The sequence below is a fragment of the Trachypithecus francoisi genome, unplaced genomic scaffold (genome assembly GCF_009764315.1).
Source record: "Trachypithecus francoisi isolate TF-2019V2 unplaced genomic scaffold, Tfra_2.0 Lachesis_group20, whole genome shotgun sequence".
Classification (NCBI taxonomy): domain Eukaryota; kingdom Metazoa; phylum Chordata; class Mammalia; order Primates; family Cercopithecidae; genus Trachypithecus; species Trachypithecus francoisi.
The window spans coordinates 13,898,695-13,925,935 of NW_022681466.1; the positions used below are offsets into that span (position 1 = coordinate 13,898,695).

Below are 27,241 nucleotides of genomic sequence, written 5' to 3' on the forward strand. Positions count from 1 at the left end.
CCCAGCCTGGCCATCAGTTTAATGCCAGGGCAAAGGGGGAGGAGGAGACCTAGCCTCAGCCCAGGAGAAGGCCCACGGGAGCCGGCACAGCGACGCCAAGAGCCTCCTTGGTGAGGACACTGGGACCCAGGCCCTCGGGATGCTGGCCGCTGACAGGGCCACGCCTGGCGTGTGGGGCCGTGGTGCCCATGGTGATTCGTGAGCCAGGAGCACTGGGGGTACACGCAGGGCTGTGAGAACGGCTGATGTTCACCTCCACCTGAATCCAGCAGAGCCCCACCCACCCCAAAGCACACCATTGCTGCCTCCAGAGCCGCCGCTCACGACCCTTCTCTAAAGCTGCCGCGACTCGCTGATGCCGAGACCCCGAACGGAAGCTGCTGGTCCCACGTTTGTCCCCATTTACAGCTGATGCTTTAGCCAGTCTTTGATGGGCCGGGGGTTGCTCAGCTGGGACGAGGCCACACAGGTGGATGAGTCCTGTCCGTTCACAGATGGGGACTCGTGCCCCCTCCTGCTGAGTCCCTCTCCGAGGGAGGGGCTGGCCTCCAGCTCAGGCTCCCAGGCCTACAGCCCAAGCACACACGATGCTGGAGAAGTGAAGAGCTGGTTCCCTCCATTTACTCATGGAGGAAAAGATGAACACATCAGCAAATCAAAATCAGAGAATTCCTAAGGCACTCTGTGCAATGGGAACGGGTGGACGTGGGGTGGGCGCACGACGGGCGTGGCCCAGGAGTGCCGCCCGTGGCGTGGCTGCCTCCACACGGGCCCTCCTGAAGTTATCTTGGTCCGGCTGCCGGCTACGGGAACGCTGGGTCCTGGATGCCGTGGTCGGGGTTGCAGCTGAAGGCGATGGTGATGGCATAGCGGGTGCCCCAGTGGACCTTCTCCACTCGGTGCAGGTTCTCGGACCCCGAGGTGAAGAAGGAGACGCGGCCTGGGAGAGGAGAAGACAGAGAAGTGACCACAGGGCCACACCCACACCCACGGCCTTCAGCGGGTCTGCGGTCAGCCCCAAAGAGCAACCAACCAACACGACCCACCAGGCAGGCTGGAGAAATCGCCCCTCTGGGAGCTGCTTCTGCAGGAAGCAGGAGGCGCTGGAGAAACACACCCAGCAATGCTCAGGGCACCTGTGGCGGAGGAGCGGCCCCCACGGGGCCAGCAGGGACGCTCTGTGGTGGGCAGGACAGAGGAAGGAGCAGAAGATGAGGCCACCACTGGCTCCGGGCGCCCCAGGCCATTTGGTCTCCTCAGCTCTCATGGGCCTTCCAGGTCTGACACTTCAGGATCTTATTTCTACTCACAGGTTGAGAACAAAAGCCAAGCCCTGGGGGTGTTCTAACAAAGAATCAGGAAAGACAAGTCAAGATAAAACATCCAACTTGCGAACACCTCTCTGGCTCCCTTCAAGGGGTGATAGAGAAGACGCCTGAACCGGCAGCTTCCACAGCAGCAACCAGGGCCCAGGGCCCCGACAGGTGCTGGAGGCGAGATGCCAGTTCATCTTCCTTAATACCGGAGGGGCACTGCCTACCCCACGGTAGAGTTTTTGCCATAAGCGTTCACCGCTGGTGAATGCTTTTTCCCCCCCAAAAAAAGAAGAAGAACTGCGGACACACTGATCTGTGTGACCTCACTCGAGGTTACAGAAGAGACAATTATATAATTATTTTTTCTTTGAGATGGAGTCTCGCTTTGTCGCCCAGGCTGGAGTGCAGTGGCCAGATCTCAGCTCACTGCAAGCTCCGCCTCCCGGGTTTACGCCATTCTCCTGCCTCAGCCTCCCGAGTAGCTGGGACTACAGGCGCCGCCACCTCGCCCGGCTGTTTTTTTGTATTTTTAGTAGAGACGGGGTTTCACCGTGTTAGCCAGGATGGTCTCCATCTCCCAACCCCATGATCCGCCCGTCTCGGCCTCCCAAAGTGCTGGGATTACAGGCGTGAGCCACCGCGCCTGGCTGACAATTATATAATTATTACCTAAATATCCCTCCATATACATAGGTGTATATGTGTACAACATCAAATCACAGGTAAACACATAGATATACACAATTAGACAGAGGCACATGCAGGAGGCAGGTTGTTTTAATTATCTGGAAGAAGATGGTGATACAAAATGTTCAACTCAAGTATTTATCATGCTTAAAATGACTAAGAACAAAAAATGCTAAAAAGTTGTGTAATTTCGAGTCCCAGGAGGCTTCAGCTGCTTGACTTCTCAAGAAAACGTCTGTCTTGCGCCTGTGAGCTTTTCATTTTCCACAAAACTGCCGTGACTGGGACTTCTGGGGTGAGGGCAGACAGGCTGGGCTCCTGCTTACAGAGGCTGGACGTCCAAACCCTTCCCCTAATGCAGAGATGACTCAGAACAACTGACATGAAGGCAGAGCGAGGCCAGGATGCAGTCAGGCCAAACGCCCCCAGTCCACGCCAGGGGAAACTGCGCCCAGGGCTGTGGCACACATGGCCTGAAGCCGGCTGCAGGGAGTGGGCTTGGCCAGCCGCTGGCTGCAGCAGGAACTGTTCAGCCTGTGGCCGGGGAGCAGCTGAGGGAGGCAGGATGGCAGGAAGTGGCCGGGCAGCTCAGGCCACCTGCCACAGGTAGTCGTGGAAGAGAGAGTCCCTCAAACTGAGCTTGCAAACTAAAGTCCTAAGCTAACCTGAGAAAGGCAAGTACAAATAACAGGAATCTCAAAATAAACAAGCTGGAGATCTCAAAAAAGATAAAAGAAAGAAGTCCTGACTGTCACATGGTCCCTGGTCTGACTGAGCAGCCAGGCAGGAGGAACACGCATGCTGAGAGGCCATGCCATAGGTGAGGGCAGTGCCCTGGGGACGGGTGAGGCAGCGGTGGGTGGATGGCGCTGGCAAAGTCCAGAGGGCTCCCAGGCCTGTGCGAGTTTCAGCTGCATCTGGGGTCAGGGCCGTGGGCTCTACCTGAGGAGGCCCCTAACAGTGGCTCCCCCTCCCCCACACCCTCCCACCCCAGGACCTGGGCTTGCGTCACCCACAAGTTCAAGGAGCAGACAACTGTCCGCTCGGCAAATGCTCCCTGGCACTGCTGTGTCTGCACCGGGCTGGGCATGGCTGGGGCTCTGGGACTCTGGGACTGCAAGGTCCAGCGTGATGGGCTCTGAAGCCAGCACCGCAGAGACACCCGGTGAGGTTTCCAGCCACCAGCAAGGAGGGCACTTGGTCACCGACACTGGGCTGGGGCCTTGTCTAATCTTAGATCCCGAATCCTTTTGAGAAGGGTACAGAGGTGAACGCACTCCAGAAGGGAGGGAGGGGGACCCTGAGCGCTAAGGTGACACACACCAGGGAGGGAGGGGACGGCGCCCGCCAAAGTGATGGGCACCAGAGAGGGAGAGGGACAGCGCCCGTCAAGGGGACACACACCAGGGAGGGAGGGCACGGCACCTGTCAAGGTGATGGGCACCAGGGCATGGAGGGGAGCTCTGCCCCTGACTGACGGTGACCTCAGACACGTGGCCCTGTAGACACGGTCCTCCTGGGTGCTGGGACTGGCGCTGGACCTGGGAATCACTCAGCACCGGCCTGACACACAGCAGGTGCTCTGTGAATGCAGGCTCACTCCCAGGGACATGCCCCTCACATCTGTGGTGCTTGCCTGAGCCAGGGGCCCCACGCCCAGGCCCCGCCCACGCCTCCTACCGGCTCTCGGCTCCACCGTCTTGTTGGCGCCCTTCTCCATGAACACAAACCGCCCTCCGCCAAAGTCCTCCAGGTAGTCGGAGAGGTACAGCAGCGAGGTGTAGTCGAAGGAGCCATAGGTCACCTGAGGGCAGAGTCGGGAGGAGGGGGCAGAATGGGCTCTCAGCATGCGGCCAGGGCAGGTGCTGCTTCTCTCTCTTATTTTTTATTTATTTATTTTTTGAGACACAGTCTCGTTCAATTGCCCAGGCTGGAGTGCAGTGGCGCGATCTCGGCTCACTGCAACCTCCACCTCCCAGGTTCAAGCAATTCTCCTGCCTCAGCTTCCCGAGTAGCTGGGACTACAGGCGCCCACCACCACACCCAGCTAATTTTGTATTTTTAGTAGAGACAGGGTTTCACCTTGTTGGTCAGGCTGGTCTCGAATTCTTGACCTCAGGTGATCCACCTGCCTTGGCCTCCCAAAGTGCTGGGATTACGGGCATGAGCCACTGCACACGACCTCATTTTTTTTTTTTTTTTTTTTTTTTTAAATAGACAGGGTCTCACTTCTTTTACAGACAGCATCACTCAGGCTATAGTGCAGTCACAGCACTGTCATCGCTTACCATAACCCTGAACTCCTGGCTTTAAACAATCCTCCTGCCCCAGCATCCTGGGTAGCCAGGACCACAGGCGCACGCCACTACACCCAGTTAATTTTTTCAACTCACCTACCTTGGCCTCCTGGGTGCTGGGATTAGAGGCATGAGCCACTATGCCTGGCTAATTTTTGTATTTTTTGTAGAAGTTAGGGGTCTCACTATAATGCCCAGGCTGGTCTCAAACTCTGGACCCCAAGTGGTCCTCCCGCCTCAGCCTCCCGGGTGCTGGGATTACAGGCGTGAGTCACCAACATCTGTGCTTCTTATTTTCCAGAAGGTAAATTCACAACACGTGTCGGCCCCATTAATGAGGCCATTCGTTCCTTTGCAACTTTAAAACCCCTCTGTGGAGTTTCTAGCCTCATGCATTCTTGCCCAGGATTTCCCGTAAGCTCAAATGTTGGAGCAGCCGTGTTCCAGCAAAGGCTGCAGGCAGCAGGCCAGCCAGCAGGGTGCACACGCTGGGCTGGTCCCCTGGTGCCGGCCTCGCTGTCCACATGCGGGAACCGGAGGCAGTGGTGGACAGGCTTTTCTCCTTTCTTCAGAAGTGGAGCAATCCCAAACTTTTAAAAACTTGTAATAAAATGCAGAACCTAAGATTTACCAGCTTAACTGTTTCTTCACTGTTTTGAAGCACAGTTCAGTGACGTTAAGCACATTCCCAGCGCTACACAGCCACCGCACCATCCTCTCCAGAACGTCTCATCCTCCCAGGCCGAAGCTCTGTCCCCAGGAAGCACTGACTCCCCACGCCCCCAGGCCTGCCCTCTCCATTCTGCTTTCTGTCTCTGTGAACTTGGCAACTCTAGGGTCCCCACAGACGTGGGATCAGGCAGGATCTGTCCCTCCGTGACTGGCTCACTTCACTCAGGGGTCGCAGCACTCAGCTTCGGTTCCAGAACCCAGCTGGGGCCATGCCCTGGGGATGAAGGGTGCTGAGGACCACACCCTGAGGGTGAAAGGGGCAGCCGCCAGGAGACCGGCTGCAAAGGGGAGGGCGCGTCTCACCCAGCTCAGCTGTCGTGAGCACATCCAGAGTGTGGCGGGAAAGAGACACTCTGGGGAGGGAAGGGGGATGCGGCTGCCCCAGCACGGAACGGGGCTCCCACGGTGCGGGTGCTGAGCTGGGCACACCACACACAACAGAGCCTCGTGTGCAGTGGAGACAGCCCAGGCTGGAAGGCAGACTCCGGACCCTCCCCCGGGCAAGGTGGCCTCCTCTGAGTCCTCCTGGGAAGGAGAGCAGGATGGCGCTGAGGCCTGATCCCCAGTCCGACCTGCCAGTATCCACCTCACATAATCCGCTGCAAGGATGCCCAGTCTCAGGTGGTACCCTGGGGAGGTGGGTCAAGCTCCCTCTCCCCGCCCACCCAGCTGCCAGGAGGCCCCTTGGGCTCAGCTCCCGTGGACTTTGCCCCTCCAGGCCTCATGGCTGCCCCCCGGAGTCTCCCCTTAAAAGCTTCCCAAACACAAGTCCGTGCCAGGCTCTGATTCTAGGGAGACCAGAGTAAGACAGACGTCGTGAGCAAAGCCACGTGCAGACCGCACCTGCCATCTATAAGAAGGAAACCACACCAGGGGCCATCTGACAGACACAGCTGCCTTATGGTATGCAATCGGAAGGAAGAACAACTGCCAAAACTGTTTGAAATGTGATTCTTTACAACGCACAGAATGTGGTATTCTTATGCATTCATTTTTATACACATACAGAAATTCAAAAAGGAGCTCTAAGATCTCAGGACTGTGGTTACCTGTAGGTGAGGGGGTTACTGGTTCGCCTTTATATATATTTTACTTTTAAATCTTGTAGGCTGCATCACTTATTCAAATATTCAAATTTTGACACATGATTTATTCAAAACTAAATTTAAAATAAAGTACACTGGCCAGAAGTCATAGCAAAATAGCTCTTCACAGAACCACAGAAATCACCCAGGTTTCTAAACAGTTCTGTTTCACTGAAGTAAAATCTCTGCTAATTAGAAAAACGCTAATCTTCAGACGCTACTTTGGTTTCCTGAGACAGAATTCAGTCGCCGGCCATGGAAGGAGCCGGGAGTGACAGGACCAGGGCGAATCTGCTGTCTGTGCTGGTGGAAGGCCAGTGAGTGCCGCACAGTTGTGAAAAAGGAAGTGGTTAAAGTGATTAGAGCAAAGCAGTGGTGCCGGCTGCTCCCAACACTGCAGCCCGAGAGGGAGAGAGGAGGATTGAAGGCAATCCCAGGCCTTCGGGTTCCTTCACTGTTCTTGTTCCCTTGGGTTTACCTTTTTTTTTCTGAGACGGAGTCTCCCTCTGCCACCTGGACAGGAGTGCTGTGGCGCGATCTCAGCTCACTGTAGCCTCCACCTCCTGGGTTCAAACAATTCACCTGCCTCAGCCTCCTGGGTAGCTGGGACTACAGGCACCCACCAATACGTCCGGCTAATTTTTTGTACTTTACTTAGTGGAGACGGGGTTTCACCATGTTAGCCAGGATGGTCTCGATCTCCTGACCTCGTGATCCGCCCACTTCGGCCTCCCAAAGTGTTGGGATTACAGGCGTTAGCCACCATCCCTGGCCCTGGGTTTACCATTTTAATGCCAAGTAGCAGAGTGCCAAGATGGCAGATGCTGACTGCAGATTATAACTGCAATCTCTCTCTCCTGATTACAACTGAAACTGCACAGAGTGCATTTTGGGAGGCCGAGGTGGGCGGGTCATCTGAGGTCAGGAGTTCGAGATCAGCCTGGCCAACATGGTGAAAAACCATCTCTATTAAAAATACAAAAATTAGCCGGGTATGGTGGTGTGCCTGTAATCCCAGTTACTCGGGAGGCTGAGGCAGGAGAATGGCTTGAACCCGGGAGGCAGAGGTTGCCATGAGCTGAGATCGTGCCACGGCACTTCAACCTGGGTGGCAGAGGGAGACTCTGTCTCAAAAAAGAAGAAAAAAGAAGAAAGAAAAAAAAAAAAGAAAAAAAAGGCTGCACTTGAAGAAGAATTTAGTAACAAATGTCACATGGCACAGAAAGCTGGCCGTCTATCTTACTGTCACAGCGGGCACAGCGGGGGAGTGAGAGTTTGATCTTCCCAGCCACGTGCTTTCTGGCTTTAACCTTGCATTTGAGCTTCAGCTCCGGGGCTGACACAGTGCCACTCAACCACTTCCATCCAGGCTGACTGTATAAAGGGAACTCACAGCTTCTACACCATAAAAATCAACCTTAAAGAATGTAATACCATTCTTTTTATTAGCTGTAATACCATTCTTTTTATTAGCTATTATACCATTCTTTTTATTAGCTGTGCTTTACTTTTATCTTCTAAAATCTTTTATTAAGGGCCAGGTGCGGTGGCTCACACCTGTAATCCCAGCACTTTGAGAGGCTGAGGCAGGTGGATTGCTTGAGGTCAGGAGTTTGAGGCCAGCCTGGCCAACATGTCGAAACCCCGTCTCTAATAAAAATACAAAAATTAGCTGGGCGTGGTGGTACACGCCCTGTAATCCCAGCTACTTGGGAGGCTGAGGCAGGAGAACTGCTTGAACCCAGGAGGCGGAGGTTGCAGTGAGCCAAGATCGAGCCACTGCACTCCAGCCTGGATGACAGTACGAGACTGTCTCAAAGAAAAAAAAAAAAAAGAAAGAAAAGAAAAGTCCGGGCACGGTGGCTCACGCTTGTAATCCCAGCACTTTGGGAGGCCAAGGAGGGAAGATCACCTGAGGTCAGGAGTTTAAGACCAGCCTGACCAACAATGAAACCCCGCCTCTACTAAAAATACAAAAATTAGCCGAGCGTGGTGGTGCGCACCTGTAATAATCTCAGCTACTTGGGAGGCTAAGACAGGAGAATCACTTGAACCCAGGAGGCAGAGGTTGCAGTGAGCCAAAATCGCACCATTGTACTCCAGCCTGGGCAACAAGAGCAAAACTCCATCAATAGGGGAGGGGAGGGGAGGGGAGGGGAGGGGAGGGGAGGGGAGGGGAGAGAGGGGAGGGGAGGGGAGGGAGAGGGGAGGGGAGGGGAGGGGAGGGGAGGGGAGGGGAGGGGAGGGGAGGAATGGGATGGGCAATGGCTCTCGCCTATAATCCCAGCACCTTGGGAGGCTGAGGCGGGAGGATTGCTTCAGCCCATGAGGTCAAAGCCAGCCTGGGCAGCATAGTGAGACCCTGTGTCTACAAAAAATTAGAAAAATGAGCCAGGCATCAGGGCACGCACCTATGGTCCCAGCTATAGTCTTAGTCCCAGGCTGAGGCAGCAGGAGGGCTTGAGCCTGGGAGGTCAAAGTTGCAGTGAGCCATGACTGCACACCTGCACTCCAGCCTGGGTGACAGAGTGAAGCCCTAACTCAAAAGAAATAAAAGAAAGAAAGGTAGAAAGTGGTAGAAGGAAGCTCCCAGAGACAACACAGAGACCTGGGCCATGGAGAGCATGAGTGGCTGAGTGGAGGCCATCTGCTGGAATAGGCTGAGCATAAGTCTGTGAATAATAACAATGGGGTAACCACAGGCCGTGTGGGCCGGGTTCTCCACTTCTTGTCATCATCAAATGAGAAATTTTATTTCTCCAACTCCATCAGTGAGATTGCGGGTGTGCCCTGAACCCTCAGAGAGGAAGACATCTAAATGCTTACACCCACCGGGCATGGTGACTCACACCTGTAATCCTAGCACTTTGGGGGCCCAAGGAAGGAGGATTGCCTGAGCTCAGGATTTCAAGACCAGCCTCGCTAACATGGCGTAAACCCGTCTCTACTAAAAATACAAAAATTAGCCGGGTCTGGTGGGGCGTGCCTGTAATCCCAGCGACTTGCGAGGCTGAGGCAGGAGAATCCCCTGAACCCAGGAGGCCGAGGTTGCAGTGAGCCGAGATTGCGCCACTGCACTCCAGCCTGGGCGACAGCGCAAGACTCTGTCTCAACCAATCAATCCTAACACTGTGCACACAGCCGGCGGATGCTGCAAAAGGCAGCCCTGTGGTAGACCCCGGATGCAGGAGAACGGGCCTCACCTCGTCCACGTGCGTGCTCACCCTGCCCACGTGCGCGCTCGCCCTGCCCACGCACACCACCCTGTCCGTGGGCTCGCTCACCTTGTCCACGTGCGCGTGCCAGTACTCGTCATGCGCCGTCCGCGCCTCCGTGCTGTTTATGCGGGAGAAGAAGGTGGGCTTGGTCAGATGCAGCGAGGACGCGCTAATGCCAAAAGCCTCGGCGATGGTGAGCTGGACCTTCTGCCGCACCTCCCTGCAGAGGACATGACAGCCGTCAGCGCAGCCCCAGGCAGGAGGGGACGCCCGTGGGTCCCAACCCGTGGGCGGCAGGAAGAGGAACCAGCCCGCGCGCGCTCTGGACCCACGGGGCGGGGGCTCCCAAGCACACCGGGAACAGATACCGGCTCTGCCTGAGAAGGACGCAGCCCACAGCCCAGGCGCAGAACAGCCAGAGGCAGGCGCAAGACCACAGCAGCAGGACTGTGGGAAAGGAGAAGGGCGCCTGTGGGACCCACGCTGGGGAGGCTGGTGTAGAGTCAGGCCCCAGATGCCAGAGCCCCCGGGCTGCATTTGCAGGGCCTGGAGCCCAGCCTTCTATTCAGCAAGGCAGAGGCTGCTGTCCCCCGACGTGGGTGTGTGGAGTGCGTGGACATGGCGTGGGGAGTGGGCGGGGAGCCTGCTAAATGTGGATGGGGTGTCTGTACTGGGGACAAGGGGACTCTCGCTCCGAAGACGCCACGTGCCAGGCCAGAGTGGCTCTGAAATGGATATCTGGGTGGGCATGGGCCCATGCGGGGCACGAGGGGGCACTCGTGTGTCCTGGGATGGTTGCGTGACACTTGGCTCCTCTGTCCTCATCTCAACCTGGGCTCCTCCAGCAGAATTTTTTTTTTTTTTTTTTTGAGATGAGGCTTGTTCTGTCACCCAGGCTGGAGTGAAGTGGTGCAATCTTGGCTCACTGCAACCTCCACCTCTGGGGTTCAAGCAGTTGTCCTGCCTCAGTCTCCCAGGAAGCTGAGATTACAGGCACCCGCCACCACACCCAACCAATTTTTGTACTTTTAGTAGAGATGGGGTTTCACCATGTTGGCCACGCTAGTCTCGAACTCCTGACCTCAGGTGATCCTCCCGCCTCACCTCCCAAAGTGCTGGGATTACAGGCACGAGCCACCGCCCCCAGCCTCATCTGGCAGAATTTTTAAAACTGGTCTGATTTTACGCAGCATAAAATAAGAGGTCCTGACTAGGATGCAGCCGCAGGATTCCAGATCTGTTTCACTGACCTAGGTGCATCCTGGCCACGCTGGGCCTGCCCCGGCCTTCGCTCCATGATACCTCACCTCTGCGGGCCTGGCCCTGGCCCCTGGGCCTCTCTGTGGGGCCACCCCAGACTGGTCAGGTCCATCACACCCCTCAGCCCCAGGCCACCCTGCCTGCAAACCCCCACACACCTCACTCCTCCTTACCGGTATAACTGGAAGTCCTCCTCTGAGAAGATGTTCTGTATTTTATCCCCAAAGTATCTGTGAAAAAAGGAGTATTCACAAAGGTCACACTTCATTAATCTGTTGTTCATCTCCTTTCAGTTCAGCCATTCCTCAGGTCCCTGAAAATCAACTCATAGCAATTCCGTTTCCACAATGATAACTGCTATAAAGAAGGCGCCAGGTGCGATGGCTCCTGCCTGTAATCCCAGCACTTTGGGAGGCCAAGGCAGGTGGATCACCTGAGGTCAGGAATTCGAGACCATACTGGCCAACATGGCGCAACCCCATCTCTACTACAAATACAAAAAGTAGCTGGGCATGGTGGTATGCACCTGTAATCCCAGCTACTCAGGAGGCTGAGATGGGAAAATTGCTTGAACCCAGGAGGCCAAGGATGCAGTGAGTCGAGATTGTGCCACTGCACTCCGGCCTAGGCGACAGTGCGAGACTCCATCTCAAAATTATAATAATAATAATAATGAAAACAAAGAAGGAGCCAGCTGGGAGTGGGACCTGGGGCTAATGCGTGAGGCTGACACGGATCCAGGCGGGGAGCGTCTCTTTGCTCTCCCGGGCCCTCATGGAGCATCAGAGGCCCCATCGGATTCTTGGAGCTACTCCTGGGAGCCTCCCACCTCTGCTGCCTCTTGCTCCCATCCCTTCTGTCCCTCGGCCCACAAAAAACACCAGATTCCCCTAAAGCTTCATGAACAAGCCCCCTGCCCACAGGCTGTAGAGGGCCCACACCTCCCAGCTCCTGCGTCCCAGTGAGCCACGAGGGACCCAGCCAACATCACAGCCACTGAGGCCCTGAGGCTGCACCAAGCCAGATCCTCCCTCACGTGGACACGTGGACACACCTCATGTGTCCCCATGTCCGCGTGTCCACGTATCCACATGTCACGGCTAGGAGGCACGGAGCCGCTCACTCAGCTTTCAGAGCCAGCACTGAGGTCATGCTGCAGCGCTCACCTGTACAGGTTCACAAAGTGCTTCCCGACAGACAGGGCCCCTGAGTGCAAGTCCAGAATGGATGCCTGGAAAAGACATTGTGGAGTAAAGCGTGCGGCCGCAGCAATGGCCAACGGCTGTTAAAATCCACAGATGGTAAATGCGAGTTACCAAGGTCTGTCCTGCACACACCTCAGGTTTTGTTTGTTTGTTTGTTTGTTTGTTTTTGTAAAAAGGATCTTACTCTGTTGCCTAGGATACGGTGCAGTGGCAAAATCTCAGCTCATTGCAGCCTCAATATCCCAGGCTCCAGGCCAAGCAATCCTCCCACCCTCTGCCTCCCAAGTAACTGGAACTAAAGGCGCTCGCCACCACACCCGGCTAATTTTTCTTTTTTCAGTAGAGATAGGGTCTCACTATATTACCCAGACTGGTCTCAAACTCCTGGGCTCAAGTGATCCTCCCACCACAGTGTCCCAAAGTACTGGGATTACAGGCATGAGCCACTGCACCCAGTCTCAACCCAGGACTTTCTTAAAATCCTTCCAGACCTGCCAGGTGCAGCGGCTCACACCTGTAATCTCAGCACTTTGGGAGGCTAAGTCAGGTGGATTGCTAGAGGCTAGGAGTTCAAAACCAGCCTGGCTAACATGGTGAAACCCCATCTCGACTAAAAACACAAAATTAACCAGGCGTGGTGGTGGGCTGTAATCCCAGCTGTAACTGGGAAAGCCACAGAGACAGCCTCCCAAGTAGCTGTAATCCCAGCTACTTGGGAGGCTGAGGCAGGAGAATCGCTTGAATCTGGGAGGCAGAGGTTGCAGCAAGCCAAGATCGCACCATTGCACTCCAGCCTGGGCTACAACAGCGAAACTCCATCTCAAAAAAAACAAAAATATTCTGGGACCAAACACTTTTGTTCCCTGTGACCTAAAGAATAAAAACCAGGGGACGGGCATGGTGGCATGTGTGGGCTGTTTTCAGTCTGGCGCCGTCTCTGTGCAGCTCCATGCCAGTCACAATCACGTGTCCCTGTAGGCAAGTGTTGACTTCTCTCGAGTAAACGCCTCACAGCGGTGCTCCCACCTTGGCCCCCTGGGTGGCTGGCACCACAGCACGGACCATGCCAGGCCTGAGTCATCACTTCGTAAGGCACTGAAGTGTTTCTTGCCTGACCATCCACCTCTTAGTCCTTCCCCACATCCTCGGAGGAAGAGGCTTCCAGCCCACGTCAGTCACCCCACATATGACCCCAGAGGAGCCCCACTGCTGCCCCTTCCTCATCGTCATGGCCACTGGTCCTGTGGCACCAACCTAGCGTGGGCCTGTTGAACGGTAACTGAACCCAACGCAGCGGCCCAGCCAGCTCTGTGCAGGACAACTTCCCATGTGAACGACAAACCCACCGACTCGCAGAACTGTAACAGATAGCCCCCGAACCGAACCAAACCAAACTGAAATAAAACAAGGAACTCAGGCAGGGTATGGCGGCTCACGCCTGTAATCCCAGCACTCTGGGGGACCAAGGCAGGTGGGTCACCTGAGGTCTGGAGTTCGAGACCAGCCTAACATGGTGAAACCTTGTCTCTACTTAAAATGCAAAAATTAGCTGGGTATCGTGGCACATGCCTGTAATCCCAGCTACTCAGGAGGCTGAGGCAGGAGAATCACTGGAACCCAGGAGTCGGAGGTTGCAGTGAGCGGAGATTGCCCCACTGCACTCCAGCCTGGGCGACAGAGCGAGACTCCGTCTCAAAAAAAAGAACTTAATTTTCAGAACCCAAGAGAAAAGAGTTTGCAGAAAAAAGTCACACAGACCATCACAGAAATACTTTGAAATTCTTAGAGTCTATAAATTAATTTCTTAGAAGTTTCACAGATGCAGACTCAGGTCTATTCAGTGATTACAATTCGAAGTGATCACCCAATACACAGAGAGAAACAGATCTTCAGACAATTCCACACACCAAGCAAGAAAATAACCCTGAGGAAACCGCATGGGAATTTGTGCTAACACCAGCTGCGCTGGGGACTGACTCCCAGTCACTGCCCGTCAGGAGGGTGAGGCCACGGCGGGTGGTGACTCCGTGATCCCTGTGGCTGCGGTAACACAAACCAGGGCTTTAAAACAACACGAGTTTATTCTCTCACAGTTCTGGAGCCCAGAAGTCCAAAATCGAGGTGTGGGCAGGGTCCTGCTCCCTCCCAGGGCTCCAGGGGAGGTCCCGCCCGCCTCTTCCCATAGCCACACCACTCCCATCTCTGCCTCCGTCTTCACAGGACCTTTTCCTCCTCCCTCTCAAATCTCCCCTGCCTCTGTCTCCTATGGGCACTTGCCATTGGATTTAGGCCCCTAAATCCGGGCTGATCTCATCTTGAGAGCCTTAAGTTAATTACATCTGCAAAGGTCCCTTTTACAAATCAGATCATGTCCACGGGCTCCAGGTGAACACCTTCTCCGAGGCCATCAGCCGACACCCTGCAGCGTCACACAGGGGACAACAGACCCACAGGGCGTCCATGGAGGCATCCAGTCAGAGGTTGCAGGATGCGTTGCAGCATGTCTGTCCCACGGAGGCTCTGCTGTTTCCCGGCAGCTCCACGGGCTCTCCTGCATCCAGCGCACACGGCCATCTCCTCGCTGGGCTCCCACCCCTCTCCCTTGCCGGCTCCCTGCTTCCGACCCCCTCTATTCCCCCAACATGAACTGGAGCCAGGCAGGCTGTGACATGCCATGAAGAGATGGCCACGCACATCTAAGGACACACTCTCCCCAATGAGGGTCCGCTGCACAGATTTCAGTCAGGCGCGGCTGCTGTGGCGGGTGCTGAGGAACACCACGGCAGGCCCCAACCACATTTGGGAGCATGCAGGGAACCCCGCACGTCTGTGCCTTCCCCTTCCCATCCAAGTGAGAGCAAAGTTAAAGGGTGAAATAAAGGGGGCAGGAACTACATTCAACTCACGCCTCCGTCAGATCCTCCCAGGGAGAGCCCCTTCTCGGCTATGCTGTAGGGAGAAAATAATTCACAATTTAGTTACTGGAATTGTCTATAATGTATCATCTAGGCAAAACGTCAATCAGCACAATTAATGCAATGTTAGTGGGTCCTGCGTGTTTCATGTTTATGATGTAAACAAATGTTTAGACCAAACGACTCAACTTTCAAAGTTCAGTGCATAAGCGACAATACTGCCATTGCTGTCCTGCCAATATTTGACTCAGCTTAGAAACGACTGGGCTTCAGCACTTGGGGAGGCCCAGGTGGGTAGATCACGAGGTCAGGAGTTCGAGACCAGCCTGGCCAACACGGTGAAACCCCGTCTCAACTAAAAATACAAAAATTAGCTGGTTGTGATGGCAGGTACCTATAATCCCAGCTACTCTGGAGGCTGAGCCAGGAGAATCGCTTGAACCCGGGAGGCAGAGGTTACAGTGAGCCACGATCATGCCACTGCACTCCAGCCTGGACAACAAAGCAAGACTCAGTCAAGAAAGAGAGGAGAGAGAGAGAGAGAGAGAGAGAGAGAGAGACAGAGAGAGAGATGGAGGGAGGGAGGAGGGAGGGAGGGAGGGAGGGAAGACATGAATGGCTGGGCTTAATTGCTCATCTTCAATATCAGAAGCCACCTGGGCCAAGCTAAGGAGCCTTGGGAGCATCTAGGGGAGGGCCCGCTGCTCCCCATCTCTCCTGGGACCTCAGGCAGGCGGGGGAAGCTTTGAGATTCACCAGCTCAGGAGATAGGGGCCCTGCCCATGGTGGGAGAAAGATACGTATGCACCAGCTGTGCTGGACCAGAGAGGACCGCCCCGAGCTGCCACAGGTGCTGGGAGCCGCCTGTGGACACCAAGCGGGGACACGCCGGTGCCTCAGTGAGACGCAGTAACCCCCCGTGGAGCTAGGCAGCATCCTCAGGGCAGCCTCCCTGGGGAGAATCTCAGGGCAGGACACGTGGCCCAGGGCTGCACACGCTGAGCATCTCAACAAGTGGTTGGAAAATCCAAACTCCACTCAGGCTGGAGTGCAGTGGTGCACTCTAGGTTCACTGCAGCCCCGACCTCTCGACCTCCCAACCTCCTGGGTTCAAGTGATTCTCCCACCTCTGCCTCCTGAGCTGGGGGTACAGGCGTGCACCACCGCACCTGGCTCATTTTTTATTTTGTAGAGATGGGGTCTCACTGTGTTTCCCAGTCTGGTCTTGAACTCCTGGCCTCAAGCGATCCTCCTGCCTGGGCTCCCAATGTGCTGGGATTGAGGATGAGCCACTGCTCCAGGCCATTCCAACTATTTTTAATGTCGATAAATTATTAATGATCGCAAGAAAAAATTCTGCTTGGTGCTGGTATTCAAAAAAGAGTTTTGCAAAACTGGGATGTTAGAGAGAGATCTCGACAGATCTTAAAACTTTCTTTTAAGATCTCAGTAAGAAAAGTCCAGCACCAGTGGCCTGAGTGGCGTCCTGTGCTGCCACAAGTCACAGCCAGGTGGGCTGAAGGGCTCCTTGGAGGCAGTCTCAGGGCAGACACTGAGTGGTCATTGGGCAGTGTCCTGGAGGCTCCATGGGGAGCATGGGGCACTCAGCAGCAGCCCCCAGAGGCGGCCACGACCCCTGCAGAGGAGCCCGGGCCTCCAGGTACTCTCTCAGCTACTGTTTCGCTGAGGGCCATGGTCTCCTCTTCTGAAATCGGAAAATATGAGCTTGGCCCTTGAAAGCACATAATTCTTTTTTTTTTGAGACAGAGTTTCACTCTGTTACCCAGGCTGGAGTGCAATGGCACGATCTCGGCTCACTGCAACCTCCAACTCCCAGGTTCAAGCGATTCTCCTGTCTCAGCCTCCTGAGTAGCTGGGATTACAAATGCATGCCATCACGCCTGGCTAATTTTTTGTATTTTAGTAGAGACGGGGTTTGGCCATGAGCCCAGGCTGGTCTCAAACTCCTGAGCTCAGGCAATCCACCCGCCTTGGTCTCCCCAAGTGCTAGGATTACAGGCATGAGCCACTGCGCCCAGCCCAGAAATTCTTATAAAATTATAATATAATCTTTTTTTTTTTTTTTTTGAGATGGAGTCTTGCTCTGTCGCCCAGGGTGGAGTGCAGTGGTGCGATCTCGGCTCACTGCAACCTCTGTATCCTGGGTTCCAGCAATTCTCCTGCCTCAGCCTCCCAGGTAGCTGGGACTACAGGTGCTCGCCACCACGCCCAGCTAATTTTTTGTATTTTAGTAGAGACAGGATTTCACCGTGTTGCCCAGGCTGGTCTCGAACTCCTGAACTTAGGCAATCCGCCCGCCTCCGTCTCCCAAAGTGCCAGGATTACAGGCATGAGCCACCGAGCCCAGCAATAAAATCTTTAAAACCACTTTATTACTAATAATGCTCTGCTTCCCACCCTGGCCCCACTCCGCATGTGTTTGTTTAAATCCCACCGTGCTCAAGGACGGGCGGTTACCTGCGAATCTGTTCCGCTTCCTCCCTGGTGATGACGACATCGGTGACACCTCTGCCGCATTTCCTGGGGGTGCAGCCTGGGAGGGGACAGCCAGGGTGAGACGCAGTTTCCAAGGCCACCGGTGCATGCCCTTCCAGGGGATCGGGGCCAGAGCTGGCTAATACGCCTGGTCAAATGTGAATTTCAGACACACAACTGCAGCTCTCCAGAGTGCATGCGCTTTGTGCAGTGCGTCTGGAGTTCATGTCTCACTGGGCGTCCTTGGCTTCCAGTGGCTCCAACTGGAGATTTAATCCAGAAGCACCAGTTGCTGCCCCAAACCTTGGGAAAGCCACAGAAGCCCCAGACATGGAGTCGACAGCATTCCTGAACCATCACTGACTGCAGGTCCAGACACCCACAGGCACCGTCAGAAAACCCTCCTGAGACCACCAGAGCGGAAAACCCTCCTGAGACCACCAGAGCAGAGCTTGTGGGTCTGGTCCCAGTCCTTCCCCAGGGCATAGGGAACTGTTCCCCACATCCCCGTCTCTCCCCGTACCTCAGTGACCTGCGGAGGCTGAGAGGGAAGAGGAAGCAGCAGCTCAAATGGGGGTCAGGGTGGTCGGAGGCAGGGACAGGGACAGGGTCGTTGGGACAGGAGCAAGATGGTTGGGGCAGAAGCAGGGTTGCCGGGGCAGGGGCAGAGACAGGGTCATTTGGGGCAGGGGCAGGGTCGTTGGGGCAGGATCAGAGTGGACAGGAAAGAGTCAGGGTCATTGGTGCAGGGGCAGGGTGGATGGGGCAGGGTGGTCAGGCAGGGTTAGGGTGTTTGGGGCGGGTGGTCGGGGCAGGGGCAGGGTCGTTGGGACAGGGACAGGGTGGTTGAGGCAGCATCGCCCAGATGCACAAGGTACAGCAGAGTGTCAGAGAGGGGCCCAGCCATCCGCTCCTGTGGTTTGGTACGAAGTGCAGCTGGCTTTGTGCGCTGGGCGGGCCGCAGGCCATGCCTGACTATGAGACGGCAGCCCACAAGCACTAGGACATGGGCCAACCGGGACTCCACAATTTGCTTTTCCTCCCTCTCCCTACGTCCTGCCTAGAAAGCCAACCCACGGCCGGGCGCTGTGGCTCAAGCCTGTAATCCCAGCACTTTGGGAGGCCGAGACGGGCGGATCATGAGGTCAGGAGATTGAGACCATCCTGGCTAACACGGTGAAACCCCGTCTCTACTTAAAAAAAATACAAAAAACTAGCCAGGCGACGAGGCGGGCGCCTGTAGTCCCAGCTACTCGGGAGGCTGAGGCAGGAGAATGGCGTAAACCCGGGAGGCGGAGCTTGCAGTGAGCTGAGATCCGGCCACTGCACTCCAGCCTGGGTGGCAGAGCAAGACTCCGTCTCAAACAAAAAAAAAAAAAAGAAAGAAAGCCAACCCTAAGCCCGGACGTGAAGCCTCCCCCTCGGGACCATGGGAATAAAAGCCTCGAACTCAGTGCTGAGCGCCAGCATCAGGGGCTTGGACCCAGGCATCACATGGCACCGTGATGACCTTGTTCCAGGAGATAAACAAAGCTCCACTTGGCTGAATATCAGGGAAGGGGGGCTGTAGTTACATGTGGTTAAATGATCTATTGGACATAGGCGTTTTATTTCAAAAACAGAAAGTCATTTTATGCTTTTTTATAAGGTTTCCCCCACTAAACATGAGGACACAGGAAAGCGGAAAGCAAACGGCAAATGCAATGAGAGCCACACAGGCCTGTGGCGCAGCCTCTGTACTAGCAACGAGAATCACTAGAGGGAAGAGAGGGTCCCCTGTGACACAGGAGCGACTCGACAGGAAGGAGAAGGGACAGCAAACAGCAGACAACATTGCCCCATGACACATATGGCAGCCAAAGCAGAGATACTGCTGGGTCCACACTCTGGAGATTCTGATGCACCTTTCCATAACTGGTGGGTGAAGGGGACAGAAACTGGTGACGAGAATTTGTGCACATGAGCGTGGGTCAGGAGAAATACTCACAAAGTTGTAAAAAATGACCAAAAAGCTCATGCATTTAGAAATTTTTTAAATTTCCAAGTACCTCATGAGTTAAAAAACAATAATAATGAAAATTAGAGGCCGGGGCAGTGGCTCATGCCTGTAACCCCAGCGCCTTGGGAGGCCGAGGTGGGTGGATCACCTGAGGTCAGGAGTTCGAGATCTGCCTGGGCAACATGGGTGAAACCCCGTTTCTATTAAAGTTACAAAAATTAGCCAGACATGGTGGCAGGCGCCTGTAGTCCCAGCTACTCAGGGGGCTGAGGCAGGAGAATAACTTGAATCCAAGAGGCTTAGCGGAGGTTGCAGTGAGCCAAGACCACGCCACTGCACTCCAGCCTGGGCAACAGAGGGAGTGACACTCCGTCCACAAAAAAAAAAAAAAAAAGAAAGAAAAAGAAAATACATCAAACCATTTGTTTTATTGTAAAATACATACAACACAGAATTTACCATTTTAACCAAGCTTTTTTTTTTTTTTTTGAGACAGAGTCTCACTCTGTCGCCCAGTGCAGTGGCCCGATCTCAGCTCACTGCAAGCTCCGCCTCCCGGGTTCACGCCATTCTCCTGCCTCAGCCTCCTGAGTAGCTGGGACTATAGGCACCTGCCACCACGCCTGGCTAATGTTTTGTATTTTTAGTAGAGACGGGATTTCACCGTGTTAGCCAGGATGGTCTCGATCTCCTGACCTCGTGATCCGCCCGTCTCGGCCTCCCAAAGTGCTGGGATTACAGGCTTGAGCCACCGCGCCCGGCCACCAAGCTTTTTAAAAAGTGTGCAGTGTGGTGGCATCAGGCACAATTGACCTCCAGAACTTTTCCGCCTCCAGGTGAAATCCCAAACCCATTAAACATGGACTTCCCATCCCCCCTCCCTCATTCCAACATTTTTCTTTTTTGGCAGGGGTCAGGATCTCGCTCTGACACTCAGGCTGGAGTGCAGTGGTGCACTCTAGGTTCACTGCAGCCCCGACCTCTCGACCTCCCAACCTCCTGGGTTCAAGTGATTCTCCCACCTCTGCCTCCTGAGCTGGGGGTACAGGCGTGCACCACCGCACCTGGCTCATTTTTTATTTTGTAGAGATGGGGTCTCACTGTGTTTCCCAGTCTGGTCTTGAACTCCTGGCCTCAAGCGATCCTCCTGCCTGGGCCTCCCAATGTGCTGGGATTGAGGATGAGCCACTGCTCCAGGCCATTCCAACTATTTTTAATGTCGATAAATTATTAATGATCGCAAGAAAAAATTCTGCTTGGTGCTGGTATTCAAAAAAGAGTTTTGCAAAACTGGGATGTTAGAGAGAGAACTGCTAAGAAAGAGAGAGCACTCACAACAACCCACAACAGAAACACCTTCATTTTCCTGACCCCGAGGCGGTCCCGTCCCTCCCTGCGGCACAGCTGGGACCACGTTCACGTGCGTCACAACGGCGCCCCTTTGTGGAAGAACTTGGCAATCTTTTCTTGGTTAAAGTGCAAAGCATTGAATTGAATTTTTTAAAACCTGAATTCTGCCTCAAAAACCCAGTCGCGCATCTTGGATTTTTAAAACTAAGATTTTTAAAATATCCAGATGGCATGGAATGCTCAAGAAAACAGAAGTGACAGGAGGCCTACAGGCAGCGGGGTCTGCAGTGGCCGGCCAGGTCAGCCCTGCTCCAGGGCCATGCGCTCTCCAGGGTGCTGAACCCCGGCCCTGCCAACCGCAGCGCTGCTCCAGGCTCTGGGCTGCCCTGGAACCACCACCACCCCATATCAGGCCCAGGCAGAACAGGAGCGGGGGAGAGGAGCTGGGGCCCAGGACAACAGAAGGGTTGCCGGTCGCTCCTTGTTACATTTTCCCCAACATTCTCCGACTGTACCACATTCTCCAGTCAAAAAACCTTTCTGGTTTTGACTTTCTCATCCCTATCTTTCTAAGGCAAACCATCTCCTCCGCTGGACTGCACAGCTTACTAAAACGTTGACCGTGGCCGGGCAGTGATGGGCAGGGCCTGAAACACCTGCACTCCCAGCCAGCTGTGGACTAGCCAGCCCGCAGGAGGGGAGAGGTCGTCTGCTACCCCCAAGCATATCACATCCAACCCAATTCCCACCTCTTCGTCTCAGCCAATGTCCTTTAACCACATTGAGTCTTATTTTAATGCGTTACTTTCCTGAACTACCGCAGAGCCTGTGGCACTGTACCTTCAAACCTACGGTGACTGTCGTAGTCCTCAGAGCAGGGTACCTCGATGAATCTCCCCACCACGACCTCGCCACGGTGGGCCAGGACTTCTGCGACCCCGTCTTCGGCCCCTAAGCTGCTCCAGAGCAGAAGTGCGGTGAGCACAAGGCCGGCCCCCAGGCCCGCAGTCCTTAGCCACGGCCTCTGCCAAAGCCTCTGCACCTCCCGTGGGGCTCGGTCCTTCTTGGTGCTGAGAACAGAAAACAGGCCATGTCACCCAAATGCAGAGTGAGGCCAGAGAAAATGCTCCCCAATCATCAAAGTGCATACACCATGACCCGGCCTTCACTCACACCTCACCCCTGAAATGAGGGCTTCCTGCCTGGGGCCAGCACTGTCCACTCAGGAGACATGGACTCTTCCCTCCCTTTCCCTTCAGGGGTCTCCAATACACACTAGCTGCCTCCTGAGCCAGGAAGTTTGAGAAACACTGCAATAGAGACCCATGGGTTTTAAGCAGAAGAAAAAAAAAAAAAAGGCCAGACATGCTCCTTATAAAGGACACTTGAGGTGGGCGCAGTGGCTCCTCACGCCTGTAATCCCAGCACTTTGGGAGGCCAAGGTGGGCAGATCACCTGAGGTCAGGAGTTCAAGACCAGCCTGACCAACATGGTGAAACCCTGTCTCTACTAAATACAAAAAAAAAAAAAAAAATTAACCAGGCATGGTGGAACATGCCTGTAGTCCCAGCGACTCGGGAGGCTGAAGCAGGAGAATCATTTGAACCCGGGAGGCAGAGGTTGCAGTGACCCAAGATTGTTCCATTGCACTCCAGCCTGGACAATGAGAGCAAAACTCCATCTAAATAAATAAATAAATGCCACTTTAATGTGAGACGTTTCACAACAAAATAAGGATGTTTAAAAGGGTTTGCTTAGCAAAATGGGACAGGATGGGGTGCCCTGTGGTGCAGCTGTTCTAGGACAGGCTGGTAGTGATGGGGGCCTCCACGCAAGGGTGAACCCTAAGGACGGGGGCCACTGCAGGAAGGCTGTTTCCAGAGTGGGGCAGAGGTGAGCCCCCTACAGCTCAGGTATTCCATCAGGGCTGCACTCACTCCCCTCCTGTAAAATAAGCTTCACGTCTGCTCCAAGGAGCAGGTGTTGGGTCTGTCCCACCGCTGAGAAGAGAAGGGCTTTGGACATACGTATTTCCAAAACTTGAATAAAGGCTAACTTAAAGTATATTAGGACAATATTTCTTTTATTTATTTATTTTTATTTATTCATTTTTTTGAGACAGAGTTTCACTCTTGTTGCCCAGGCTGGAGTGCAATGGCACCATCTCGGCTCACTGCAACCTCTGCCTCCCAGGCTCAAGCAATCCTCCTGCCTCAGCCTCCTAAGTAGCTGGGATTACAGGTGTGCACTACCACGCACAGCTTTTTTTTTGGTATTTTTAGTAGTAGAGACAGGGTTTCACCATGTTGGTCAGGCTGATCTCGAACTCCTGACCTCAAGTAATCTGACTGCCTCAGCCTCCCAAGGTGCTGCAATTACAGGCAAGAGCCACCACGGCCAGCCTCAAAAGTCTATATTTCTATATTAACCATTCAGTGCTGACAAAAACTGTTACTCAGTATTTCAGAAAATGTACAAGTGAACTGGAAATTTTTTTTTTTTTTGAGAGGGAGTCTGGCTCTGTCACCTGGGCTGGAGTGCAGTGGCCGGATCTCAGCTCACTGCAAGCTCCGCCTCCCGGGTTTACGCCATTCTCCTGCCTCAGCCTCCCGAGTAGCTGGGACTACAGGCGCCCGCCACCTCGCCTGGCTAGTTTTTTGTATATATATATTTTTAGTAGAAACGGGGTTTCACCATGTTACCAGGATGGTCTCATCTCCTGAGCCCGTGATCCGCCCGTCTTGGCCTCCCAAAGTGCTGGGACTACAGGCTTGAGCCACCGCGCCCGGCCGTGAACTGGAAATTTTTTAAATGTTTTAAATAACTTCTCATATTATTATTGAAGAAAATAGGTAGGTGTATTTTATACTTGAAATATTCTTTTGGAGAGATTTGGTTTTTGGGAAAAGGTAGAATACTTATAAATCATTGCTAGGTCATTCATTTATGCTTAATAAAATTATAGCTGCATGCTAGTCTGATAGTAGTGGGTTCCCAGAACTTAATAACCTTAGTGTCACCAACGTTGGTACATAACCTCCCACTGCTAAACTTGACTGGCTTTAAAAAAAAAATTATAGCTGTGGCCAGGTGCAGTGGCTCATGCCTGTAATCCCAGCACTTTGGGAGGCCGAGGTGGATTGCTTGAGGTTGGGAATTCGAGACCAGCCTGGCCAACATGGTGAAACCCCGTCTCTACTAAAAATACAAAAATTAGCCGGGTGTGGTGGCAGGCGCCTGAAATCCCAGCTACTTGGGAGGCTGAGGCAGGAGAATCTCTTGAATCCGGGAGATGGAGGTTGCAGTGAGCCACGATTGTGCCTCTGCACTCCAGCTTGGGCAACAGAGCCAGACTCTTTCTCAAAAAAAAAAAAAGAAAAAGAAAAAGAAAAAAAAATTATAGCTGTGAACTAGCATAAGGCATTTAGTATTAAGGAAGGAGACCACTACTCCTCCTGCTGCCCTCCTCCCCCAACCTTGCCTAGTTCACAAGACAGGAGGAAAGAGAGAAAGAAACAAAAGTAAGATAAATAGCCAGACAACCTTGGCACCACCACCTGGTCCTAGGAGTTAAACAAAGTAATAATAATAACATCAACCCCTGGCCTAAACTACTTGTGTTACCTGTAAATTCCAGACACAGTAAGAAAAAAGCATAGTAAAACTTTCTGTTCTGTTAGCTGATGCATGTAGCCCCCAGTCACGTTTCCCACGCTTGCTCGATTTATCACGACCCTTTCACGTGGACCCCTTAAAGCTGTAAGCCTTTAAAAAGGCCAAGTATTTCTTTTTCGGGGAGCTCGGCTCTTAAGACGCAAGTCTGCCAACGCTCCCGGCCGAATAAAAAACCTCTTCCTTCTTTAATCCGGTGTCTGAGGAGTTTTGTCTACAGCTGGTCCTGCTACAATATCCTATCTAGAAGACTCCAAAAGCAGCTGAGATGAAGAGGGGATAAAAATCTCAAGAACAAACTATGAGGTTTAAGAGTTATTGTAGCTATCCAAACCTGAGGTGTCCTCCTGATATTCCTTAACTGACGGCTTCAGTGTGCAACTCGTCAATAGAGGGGAATTGGGCACTCTCGAAAATAGCAAAATATTAATATTAAGCAAGCAAGAAGCTGTATTCTGCACGCTAGAAGATCCTTCACTAATACCTGCAAACCAATGATCACATGTAACATTTTAAAATACTAAAACTAAGCCATTCCTCCATGGCACCCGATCCTCTAGAAGTCCACGGGGAAAGCAGTCTTCGTGGTTTAAAAGTGAAGGCGGAGGCACGCTCCTGGCTCAGGCGGACTTTCCAGGCTGCTGGGTGGGTTACTCCACGCGACAGCGACAGCCAAACGGCAAGTTCCAGGAGCAGCAGCAGCAGCAGCTCATCAGGCTGCAAGCAAAGCCCCCTTCTCTTTCTCATGCCCCTCTGGGGTCAGTGGGCTTCCACTGTGGGCCACCGCGGCTTCCGCCCGCACCTGCCCTGCTCCCAGCATGGGATGCGGTAGGCCCCGCCCCTCCGCGGCAGACCACGCCCCCATCTACCCCACCCCCACCCACCCGTCGGGCCAGGCCCCGCCCTGTCAGACCCCGTCCCGCCCACTCCACGGCCCAGTCAGCCGCTGCAGCGCGCGCCCTTCCCCTCCTCGCCGCTACCTGCTCCGGTTCCGGCGCTCGGCCGCTCCGTTGCCCTCGGGCGCCTTGGTTGCGGCCCTCCGCTGAGGCGCCATCGGGCCAGGCCGCCGCAGAGTCGAGCCGGACGCGGGCGCCAGGCCTGGGGACGGACGCCGTGACAGGGAGCGCGAGGCGGGCGCGGCGCAGGGACGCGGAGCGACGCGCTCGGCCATCGGCCCCTGGGCTGGCGGCCAGGCCCGAGCAATCGGCGGCCGATCTGGGCGGGGCTCAGAGCGGAGGCGGCGGCCGCGGGGGCGAGGTCCGCCTGGTTGCACCCCCGGACCTCGCGGGACCGCGGCGGCGCAGGTGAGGTGCGGGTGCGGCTCTGGCTCCGCGCGCTCGGCCGGGCGGCTGCCGGCTGGAAGCGTTTCCCCCCGTGCCTGTACCTGGAGAGGGACGGCCGGGCTCCCGAGCGGCGCCTCCCAGGTGGCTGTCCCGCAGTGACCGAGCCTGTGGGTGAATATTGTGGGTAACTGGTCGTATGCAAAACTGAAAATGCGTAGTGTCCGTGTGCACCACTGGCCTGCCCTGCTGTGTTACAGAGTCCTTAGGGTCAGAAGCCTCCGAACCCTTGCACGGAACCAGGGGTTGGATTATTGAACTGAATCTGTCTCACATGCAAAGCTTTCCTTTCCTCTTCTCACTCAATCCTTTGTGCTTTCATAGTAGATAGGAAAAATTAATTAATTAATTAATTAAGTTTTACCCTTCACCAGCTGCTTCGTTATCCTTTGGATGCCGCTTTTATTCAATATAATACTACGGTCAGCTCTGATGCACTTGGGGGCTTTTAAAAAATTATTAGCTTACCTTAAATCCTAGACAGTTTTCTCCGACCTGGAGTCAGTTTTGCAGTTTCTTCCTCTTTATAATCAAGCTGATCTGAGCTTTAGAAATACAAATTAGTTTTAATATTACCTAAAATTAGGATAAATTTCCTACAGAAGCACCATATTGTGTGGCTTAATAAGAAAATGTTTAGAGGCTTCTGCCCGACTTTTCACTAGCATAGTACATCTAGTTTAATAAGGTCTTTAAAACGAAGTTGTTTTGCAGTTACTTGTGTTATTATAGATCATAACCATCTTATAAACAAACTGGGTGGCTTGGCCAGGCACGGTGGTTCACGCCTGTAATCCCAGCACTTTGGGAGGCTGAGGCAGGTGGATCATGAGGTCAGCAGTTTGAGACCAGCCTGGCCAACATGGTGAAACCCCGTCTCTACTAAAAATACAAAAATTAGCCAGGCATGGTGGCCAGCACCTGTAACCCCAGCTACTCCACAGGCTGAGTGCTCTTTTGTTTTAGCAGCAAATCACACATAGCAGAGGTTTCTATATCTTAACATGGAGGAAGACTTCTGGTTCATTTTCATGTTAGCAAAATGAATTTCCTCCGAGTTAATCAAAACTGGCTAGTATCAGAACTGAAACTGAAAGTATAAGGGGAAAGGCAAAGGGAGACGCTTCTGCCCCTGTTGATAACTCTTGATTTTCTCCACTAGGAAGAAGTCCCTGAGGAGACTTCCCCATAGGAGTTCACAGAAAATATTGAAATGTCAGGTTCCACGCCATTTAAGATGAGATTAGTTCATTTAGACCTTAAAGGAGCTCCACCAAAGGTCTCATACCTCTCAGAGGTAAGGACTCCCTTTTATCTCTAGAGCATCACTTTTTGCCTTGTCTTCATTCTTTAAAGTTTTGAGCAGTGTTCTGTGGAAATGGGTGCCTAGAACACAACCCCAAGGTTCTTGGTGGAGGAAGATGGTGGCAGCAACGTTGATTTTGAACTTCCCCCATAGCCTCTCACAAAAACAGAACAACCAGGATGGCAAAAAAAAACAAGAGAGAGGACAAAAGAAACTCACAGCTTCTTTCTTGTGGGTGGAAGTGTGTCTTTCCAAAAAGATATGTTCAAGTCTTAACCCCTGGGGCCTGTGAATGAGACTTTATTTGGAAATAGGATCTTTGCAGATGTAATCAAAATAAGATGAAGTTGTACTAGAATATGG

General features: G+C 53.7%; 2 protein-coding genes across 6 annotated transcripts in view; one reads left to right on the plus strand and one right to left on the minus strand.

Annotated features, from left to right (window-relative positions):
• Positions 1-25,549, minus strand: OGFOD3 (2-oxoglutarate and iron dependent oxygenase domain containing 3). Of its 2 annotated transcripts, XM_033181703.1 has the most exons (10): positions 25,213-25,345; positions 21,741-21,870; positions 21,401-21,630; positions 17,194-17,269; positions 14,707-14,749; positions 11,762-11,826; positions 10,769-10,825; positions 9,402-9,555; positions 3,684-3,807; positions 1-940 (listed from the first exon to the last, which is right to left on the minus strand). In XM_033181703.1, exons 2-10 carry the CDS (start codon positions 21,791-21,793, stop codon positions 804-806), a joined length of 939 nt encoding a protein of 312 aa, XP_033037594.1. In that variant the 5' UTR covers positions 21,794-21,870; positions 25,213-25,345; the 3' UTR covers positions 1-803. The 2 variants fall into 2 exon arrangements, with proteins under 2 accessions (XP_033037594.1, XP_033037593.1); XM_033181702.1 differs by lacking the exon at positions 21,741-21,870 and having other exon boundaries at positions 25,213-25,549.
• Positions 25,213-27,241, plus strand: part of HEXD (hexosaminidase D) — a 26,877-nt gene continuing 24,848 nt past the window's right edge. For 3 of the 4 annotated variants that reach the window (XM_033181694.1, XM_033181696.1, XM_033181701.1), the window contains exons 1-2: positions 25,399-25,536; positions 26,735-26,869. In XM_033181694.1, the coding sequence (XP_033037585.1) occupies positions 26,786-26,869 (84 nt within the window). In that variant the 5' untranslated portion in view covers positions 25,399-25,536; positions 26,735-26,785. Of the gene's footprint in view, positions 25,537-26,734; positions 26,870-27,241 lie in introns of all 4 variants that reach the window. The other variant, XM_033181695.1, reaches the window with a different exon arrangement.

Excerpts from the sequence above, each read along its gene's own strand:
- OGFOD3 (XM_033181702.1), bottom strand. The coding sequence starts at position 25,403 with ATGGCCGAGCGCGTCGCTCCGCGTCCCTGCGCCGCGCCCGCCTCGCGC. Across the intron at positions 21,631-25,212 it reads GAGCGCCGGAACCGGAGCAG|CACCAAGAAGGACCGAGCCC; the intron begins GTAGCGGCGAGG and ends TTCTGTTCTCAG. Across the intron at positions 17,270-21,400 it reads CAGTCACCGTAGGTTTGAAG|GCTGCACCCCCAGGAAATGC; the intron begins GTACAGTGCCAC and ends GTCCCCTCCCAG.